General features: G+C 54.5%; 1 protein-coding gene across 1 annotated transcript; it reads left to right on the forward strand.

The window, feature by feature from the left end:
• The first annotated feature begins 2,656 nt into the window (after positions 1 to 2,656).
• LOC149994342 (speedy protein E4A-like) lies at positions 2,657 to 7,340 on the forward strand. The gene is made up of 7 exons (XM_090259026.1): positions 2,657 to 2,765; positions 3,299 to 3,511; positions 4,038 to 4,100; positions 4,161 to 4,219; positions 4,585 to 4,670; positions 6,228 to 6,399; positions 7,311 to 7,340. The coding sequence occupies exons 1-7, from the start codon at positions 2,657 to 2,659 to the stop codon at positions 7,338 to 7,340; spliced, it is 732 nt and encodes a 243-aa protein (XP_090115152.1).
• Positions 7,341 to 8,208: the final 868 nt, after the last annotated feature.

Below are 8,208 nucleotides of genomic sequence, written 5' to 3' on the forward strand. Positions count from 1 at the left end.
AAGAGAGCCAGCCACCCACCCAGTTTGGGCACTGTGACTACCAGTGCTGGCTTTAAAACATCAATCATAACATTAAGATTAAGGTGTCTAAAAATTACACTGAATTTGGGGACAAATTACTTCATTATCCATCGTTGATGCTCATGCTGTCTGGACTTAGAACAAAGTTAATCATGGATCATATTAGTTTAGGCTTTGCAAAGATGTCTTGACAAGACAGACCAATGATCTCCAGCTTCTACAACTTTTCACAAAAACCACGCTCTGGAAAAAGAAACATTTGCTAAGCAACACAGTCAAGAAATCAGAACGAAAAGGAAACAAACTGCTAGAAGGCAGAGAATTTGCTTCCTCTGTCTGGTTTCTTTCACTTCACGTAACCCCCTCGAGGCCTCTATCCCCACTGTCCCAGATGGCTGCATTCCGTTCCTTCTCCTACTTGAGTAACGTGCCACTTGAAAAGGAAATCTCACACAATAAAATATACTTAAAAAAAATAAAAAATAAAAAAATAAAAGGACATCTCACCTCTTCTGTACCCGCTCATCCACTGACGGACCCAGGTTCTTTCCACACCTCGGCTCTGCTGAATAATGCTGCAACAAACCGGGAGGTGCACATACCTCTTCCAAGTTCTCCTTTCATTTCCTTCCAAGAAATTCCCAGACCTGGAATTGCTACGTCATAGAATGTTGAGGAGCTGCCATACCGTTTTCTGGAAGAACTGATGGGACTTCACTCAGGGTTGGTACAAGCAGATTAGAAACATGGACGTGAACAAATAAAAAATACAACTTCGGGTACATCCTGACTGTCTCATCCAAGTGTTCAAATGATGGATCAGAAGCACGACTCACGGCCCAAGGGTGGAAACAACCCGAGTGTCCATCAGCCCATGGATGCAGCAACAAGATACGGTTTCTATAATCGATATCATCCATCCTATAAAAAGAAGGAAATTCTGGCGCATGCAACAACATGCATGAACCTTGAAACCTTACGCTGACAAAATAAGCCTGAAATAAATGTACAGACACTATAGGATTCCACCGATACGGGTTCCCTACAGTAGTCAAGCTCCTACGGACAGGAGGCGCAAGGGTGGCTGGCTACCAGGACCGGGGGAGACGGATAAAAGTTCATCTTTGTTGGGTGCAGAGTCTCAGTTTGGGAAGACGACAAAGTTCTGCGGACGGACGGCGGTGACTGTAGCACAAGGTGCATGCGTTCGATACCCGCGAATTTAACCTCTGTTGTGGTTAAAACGGTAAACTGAGTATGTTATTTCACCACAATAAGAAAGCAAGGGAGGGAGGGAGGGAGGATAAACAAAAGGAAGTAAAGGGTTCCGTGCCCAGGAAAACAGGAGAGCTGTGAGGCTGGCAGGTGGTTCAGAAACAGCATCCGCTGACCCTGCGGCGTAACGGGTTGGTCGGTACCTTTTCTGCATCTGCCCTCCCCACCTGCACAGGGAACATTCTGTTCTGTCTTCAACTGGAGACCTTTCCACTTAAGTCTTCCTGTGTGGGTGACATTTCATTCATAGGGTACCTGAGCGGTAGTGAAATGTCTGACTCAAGAGTGAAACACAGGCTGAAAACGTGGATATGTGGACGAGAGTTCCTTCCCTGGACTGGAGGGGCAGGCTTTGGGTGCTTCATGGACTCCCTCAAATCGTAGACACCGTCTGAAGCATGTGAGCGCATGTGCGGCTTTCTAGGATTTTAGGTTCTCACAACGTCTCTTGGAATGAAAGCTGCCTGAGGGTTGAGGATGCGTTTCCCCTGCTTCCAAATCCTGAACATCGTTTCCTGAGACATCGAGCGTCGCCAAAACCTGTGCTTGCTGGTGCTGTGCTTGTCGTTTTCCAAAGTGCCTGTACCGCGCTCAACTGATTATTTTAATAAGATCAACTCATTCAATATTGTACAAGGGAAGAGCTGGGAAGAGAGACAGAGAGGAAGACAGGGAGAGAAACCGATGTGTGAGAGAGGCAAAGACCGCTTGCACAGGGCCCCAGACGGGGACCAGCCTGCGACCCAGGCAGGTGCCCTGACCGGGAATCACACGGGTGAAACTGTCGCTTGCAGGATCAATGCTCAGTGCAACGAGCCACGCAGGTCAGCGCACCAAATTCGCCGTTTGAAACTAAATTGTCACTTGGCAGGGCCACGGACCCAGGAACTTTTTTACACTTTTACCCTGCTCTTGAAAGGTCTTAGTATTTCTGCTTTACCTCCCTCTCCCGCCAGGCAACACTCTGAAATGGAAATGGGAGAGAAGACCTGCCAACCCAGTTCAGGCTCAGAATGGAGACAACAGCGCACTGGCTGGGGACGAGGTAAAGAGCGATGCTGACACTGGAGGACAGCTCTGGAGGCTGGTCTGAGCTTGTAGGGTCAGCAGCAGGAGGAGACACTGTTTACCCTGACCGTCAGGAGAAGTAAGTGCATGCGTGGCACTTACATGGATTCTATGTATGGCAGGTACATATGTGTGTTGGAGTCTTTCAAACTGGTGGCCGGGTGGGAATAACCGATGACATCAGAGGCTTCCGAACCTCCTGATTGGGAGGATCCATTCCGTGGCGCTAGGCAGCCCAGGTGGGCAACTACTTCTGTGATCGCCCACATTTACGGAAGGAGAACAAGGAGCCATGGCTGACACTGACTCAAGTGCCAACTGTGACCACCTTGGCCCAGAGCCGAGCACCTCAGGGAGCCCGATGGAGCTCAGAGTTACTCGGGGGAACGCAGGACAATCAGGTGAGGAAACGGGGCGGCGGGATTTGGCACGGTTGACATTAAGGAGGAAGGGGGCCCTGAGCAGGCTGTGTGTGAAAGAAAGGAGAGATTCAGAGCACCACCGGATTACAGGAGATGACAGGAGCTGGGGACCAGGAGATCCCCATGAAAGGACAGCCTGGGAGGCAAGCAAGGAGGGATAGGCGATGAGATTCAAAGATGAGAGAAGGGAAGGGAAGAAACAAGGACGGTCCTTTTGTCCCCCTTCAATGGGAGAAATCCTCTCAAACGAGGAAGACCTTTGAGGACACAGAAGAATAACAGCAAGGTGAACATGGGGGGCGGTGGAGGGGCGAAGTATTGGATTCACCAAAGGAGGAAGATGAAAAGATGGCAGGGGAGAAGGCCGGTAGCCTATGAGACAAGAAAGAATGGAGGGGTTGGTTTCTAGGGACGGGGGGAGAGGTGGGGTGGAAACGAGGTCGGGTTTTGGTGACCAATAGCTGAATTTCAAAGGCAAAAGCCTTATAACGTACCCTGGGTTCTTAACTCAGGCGCCTGTGTGGAATCCACCACCGCTGCTCGGACAACCGCAGCAAAGCGGAAGAGGGGGCGAGCAGAGAGGCGGGGGGCACAGGAGGAGACCGTCCCCACGCCTAACAACACCTGGCTCGTGGAGGACCGGGACGGTCTCAAAATGACCCTGAAAAGGAAGCGCGGTACAACGGTCCAGAGAGAACACCAGGAGGCCTTTGCCAGGCTTCTCAGTAAGCAGATATCCTGGAGAGCCCCCTCCTAGCCTACTCTTAAGTAACAACTTTGAAGAACTATACTTTTCCAACAGAAAAGAACTCCCTGCTGGTTGGTGGGCTCTCCTTCCTAGGTGGGCTCCCTATCGAGTCTCAGTGGGGACCCTTAGATTAGGCTAGACTTGAGGAGGGTTTGCACTGGGAATCACGTGGCCTGTGAGTATTGCACCCTCGGAGACTTCTGAGCTCTCACTGGCCTTTTGAATCTAAATACCTTCACGTGTGTAAGGGGAGAGAAGGAGGCCAACTTCACGCCTTGATGTGACTGTCAACAGACAAAGGACGGAATGGCTCTGGCATGAATGAGCAGGGCTGCATTCATGCGTGATGGGGGAGCAGCACTGAGTCGCTAAGATCTCAGTCACGCAGATAAGCTGCTGCCACCCTACGTGTCGCTCGGTCCCCCGGGACTGGGTGGGTGAGGGTGGTGACACACCTGCTTCCTTTCCCAGGGAACGATCTCCTCTATCCCTCTTCCTGGCAGCCTCACCCTTCGCCCCGCTCCTCAACCTTCCCCCAGAGCGGCACGCTTCCCCTCTTGAGCCCGGTACGCTCCCACGGAATCTCCGTTGCTGTCATCAGGCTCACACTTGCCCTCTCTTCACAGAGGACCCTGTCATCAAACGTTTCCTTGAGTGGGACGCGCAGCTGAGAATCTCAGATAAGGTGAGAGGGGTTCCTGCTCTACCATCGACCCTCGGATCAGGCGGCGGTTTCCTGAGCCCGCAGTTCCCCCCCCAACCTGCCTTCGGGGACCTAGGCATGTCTCGCAGTGCGGACGGCAACCCTGCCTCTGCCCCGGCTCTTCTGGGACCTGAGCCCAAGGCTTGTCCCTCTTCTCTCAGCTCTTGGGGACTCCCCCTCGCTCCAGCTTCTCAGAGACCCTCCCGATGCCGGCCGGCCCAAACACAGAGCATCTCTGAGACCCTAGGTGCCTGCCATGCCGGGAGCATCAGACTTTCCCTTATCCCGCTCTTCTTCCTCTTTCACAATGTGAGTCCTCGTGTGTGTCTTCCTCCTCTTCCCACCAGTACCTGCTCTCAATGGTCCTGGCCTATTTGAGCCGCGCCGTCCTGTTCTCCTGGCAGTACCGGCGCATCCACTTCTTCCTGGCCCTGTGAGTACCGTGCTGAACCCCATCAGTCACTTTCATCCTCTGGGGAGCGCGGGGACACGAGCGGGTCTCCGACCTCTCACCTGCTTTCCACCCCATTTCTACCGTGTACACTGGGGATGAACTTGATAGGACTGGACTACCGCGTTTCTTACACTGTTCTTAGGAAGACCCAACAACACCAATGTCCGTTACAAGACTGAAGAAACCACAAGAAAACATCAGGTCCTCACAAACATTTCACACCACCCTTCCCCTGAGTAAACAGGCTTGAGACGAACCGTTCCTAAGTCTTCTCCCCTACATCCCGCCACACCTCTCGACGACACCAAATGTCACGGTCTTTCTCCTCAAGGCAGGCCCCCGTCACATACCACAGATCGATTGTGAATACTCGCCCCGGGTCCCGGGCCGGCCTGTTCGGCTGTTTCGAGTGCCGTGCGGTCCACCGAAGTGTTGCGGGTTCGGTCGCGGTCAGGGCTCCTGAAGGAGGCGACCGATCCGGGTTTCTCGCTCACGTCAATGTCTCTCCCTCTCTCTGAATCAATACACATCTCCTCGGGGGAGGAGAACAAACAGTAAGACCCAGGGCTCTTTCTTACCAATCTCCCTGAATGGACTTCGAAACACAGCTCTAACCACTTCCCCACCCCCCCACCCAACAAGTCCACTGGCTCATGTTGTTCTCAACCGAGGCCAGAGTTCTCGCTGTGAAATCAGCTCTCTCTGCACCCTCCATCAAACCCGGGGACCACCCTGACACTCCCTTCTTCGTTTCGCTGCTCTTCCCAACACCCTTCCCTGACTGTATATTGTGCTTTCTGTCGCGGTACTTTTACACGCATGTAACTGAAAGACACAATCTCCTCTGAAACTAACTCAAACGCCAAAACCTTCGGACCTCCTCACTTCTGCACCCCGGTAGCCAAGGAAAAGCATTGCTAATTTAAATAAACAAACAAACAAAAAGCACATATATATCAACGGGTTCTTAAAACACTCGGCACCCTCCTCTTCATGTCGCACAATCTGTATGACATTGAGTCTCTGAGGGCATCAGTTTTGCACTTGACGAGGACACAAAGCGTTCGGTCATTCGTCCTATGAAACCTTACAAAGTGCACCTCCAGGGCCAGGGAGTGTGAGGATGGGAGCATTCAGAAGGGCCCCTGAGGGAATGCGCCGAGGAACCCAGTCCTGCCTCAGTCACTTGGTAGGAAACCGTGAGGACTGAGATGGGCCAGTCGGCTCCTGCCCGCAGGAGCTGTCCAGGGGCTCACACGACAGGGAGACGGGTGTGCGCGCGCACGGCAGGGTCAACGAAGGGGGTGGGCTTCCCCACTCAGTTCACTGTATCTGCATCGTCAAGGTAGGAGAGGGGCCCTTCAGCTGCCTGCTCAGCAGGGGCTTCTTGTGCCTGGGAGGCGCTCTGCGACCCTGCATGGGGCTCCTGCGGGTCCTGTGTGAAGGCCGTCCTGCCTGCGTCCTCTCTGGGAAGCTGACTGCAGGCAGGGCCCCTCTCCGTCTGCTCTCAGCTGACACCCTGATGGCTTTCCTCAGCTACCTCGCCATTGACATGGAAGAGGACCGCTGCGCCCCTAAAGAGGCCATCATTTTCTTCCTCTACGGGAACAACAACCGCGCCTGGCGTCCCATGTTCCAGAAGCAGCGGTTTGAATTCTTCCGCTCCATGGGCTACAGGGCATGGGTCACCAAGGAGGAGTGTGAAGAGGTAGGTGGGCGGCGGGGCTCTGGTGGAGGGCGGTGCCGGGCTGCGGAGGGAAAGGGTCCTGGGCCTCACAGCTGGGACTGGGGGGGTGAGAGAGACGGGGGTGGGGGGAAGGGGCGGACAAGGGGAGGGTCGTGGGTCCACCTGGAGAGCCCTCACCTTTTCAGGGACTCTTTGTCTTTCCAGATCCAGGCCTTCGATCCCCAGCTCTGGGTGTGGCGGCGAGACCGTGCCCTCCTTTCTCAGACCCCGAAGGCTAAGGTAGGTGTGAACGGAGGGAGGGCTGTGTCCCCACGGGTGCAGACGGAATCATCTGTGGACCCTGGAGGAAACCCGACACATTTAACTGCACCGCCCATGATCGTCGACCCCATCCCTCTCCCTCACCCTGCCACACGTCTGAAGCACACCCACCAGGCACACAGCCAGGCATGTGCCGGAACTCCTTTAGCTTTACCTTGTCCCAAAAGCACTTCCCCTGCCCTTCCATTCTAAACGATAGCTTTGCGGAATAGAGTTCTTTATGAAACAGGGCATGAAACGCACTCCTGGTGTGGCAGGGCCGCTCCCCACTCCCGGCTCCACTCTCTTTCTCTTGTCTTCAAACTTTCCGCTGCTGTGGCAGGAAGGCGACAGCCTGGAGAGCAGGAAGGCCGCCTGCCCCTGGCCTGCGCTGGCCTGACTGGGACATCCTTCGAGCACACTGTCCTCGGCACCAGGTTGGTGTCTCAGACCCCAGGCTGGGGAGAAACCACGGGAACCAGCCCCTCTGGGCCAGCACTGCCCATCCCTGGCCTTGGTTCAGAATGCACCGACCCTCTGCTGGGCAGAGCTGGGATTCTTCCCATCTGAGAAGTGGGCGGCCTCTTGGGAGCCTATCTCATTTCACCGGCCTTCTCCCAACATCCCCTAAGGGGCGCCACGCCACTACCACTTCTCGGTGAGGTGGCTCACGCAGTCCTCGGTGCATTGGACGGTCTCTTTGACATTCTCTCACAGCAGAGTCTCCGGCTCGGTGCAGCAGGCATTCCTCCGGGTGCTTCTCAGTCACATTCGCGGTTCATTCACTGAGGCTGCTTTCACCCGCGGCAGCAGCTCGGCTCACGTTCTCCAGCATGATCTTTCCAAAGGATGGTTTTCCTCCAATGATGTCTTGTCTCCGGTCCCTGAACAGCCACCAGACAGCCTCCTCTTCTCAGGAAACCAGACACGTTGTTTCCCAGAGGAGAGGCAAGGCCTGCAGGGAGTGGCCTCGAGCTCACTGTGCTCCCTGGGAGCTGGCCTGGCTCTGTGGGAAGGGAGGCGGACAGGTTGCCACACTCCTGGGGCCTGGGTCTCCACCCTGCACTCGCATGAGTGGCCACCCCACCTGGGGAGCACTTGTGAGCCTGCAGGGTACCTGGCACCTACTGAGAGCTCAAGCTGAAGATGAGGCAGACACGGAAGCCATTGTCCGCGCGCTCACACTAAAAAGCCTTCAAAGGCAAGAAGCTGATGAGCATGTCTCGAGTTACTACTGTGACCAGGGTCCTGAGGCCTCGCTTGGGTCCCATGGTGCTGTCATGTGAGCCAGCAGGGAGGGCGGGTCAAGAGCAGCAGCCACAGGGCTGTGGTTTCGCTGCCCGGTGTGTTAGCGGCTCAGCGCACACGGCTGGGTATCTGTTTATTTCATTAAAATAAAGTTTTCTTTTTATTAACCTTGGGGAGAGAATGAGTGATATCAACGTGGATCGTTGTTCCACCTATTTATGTATTCACCGGCTGCTTCTTGGATGCGCCCTGATGGGGGATCGGACCCACAACTTAGGCACA

Source organism: Furipterus horrens, unplaced genomic scaffold (assembly GCF_987537825.1).
Source record: "Furipterus horrens unplaced genomic scaffold, mFurHor1.1.pri manual_scaffold_13, whole genome shotgun sequence".
Lineage (NCBI taxonomy): Eukaryota > Metazoa > Chordata > Mammalia > Chiroptera > Furipteridae > Furipterus > Furipterus horrens.

Bases quoted from the DNA above. Each gene is read 5' to 3' on its own strand.
- LOC149994342 (XM_090259026.1), top strand. From the start codon at position 2,657: ATGGCTGACACTGACTCAAGTGCCAACTGTGACCACCTTGGCCCAGAG. The intron at 4,101-4,160 runs GTACGCTCCCAC...CTCTCTTCACAG, and splicing joins CGCTTCCCCTCTTGAGCCCG to AGGACCCTGTCATCAAACGT. The intron at 4,220-4,584 runs GTGAGAGGGGTT...TCTTCCCACCAG, and splicing joins AGCTGAGAATCTCAGATAAG to TACCTGCTCTCAATGGTCCT.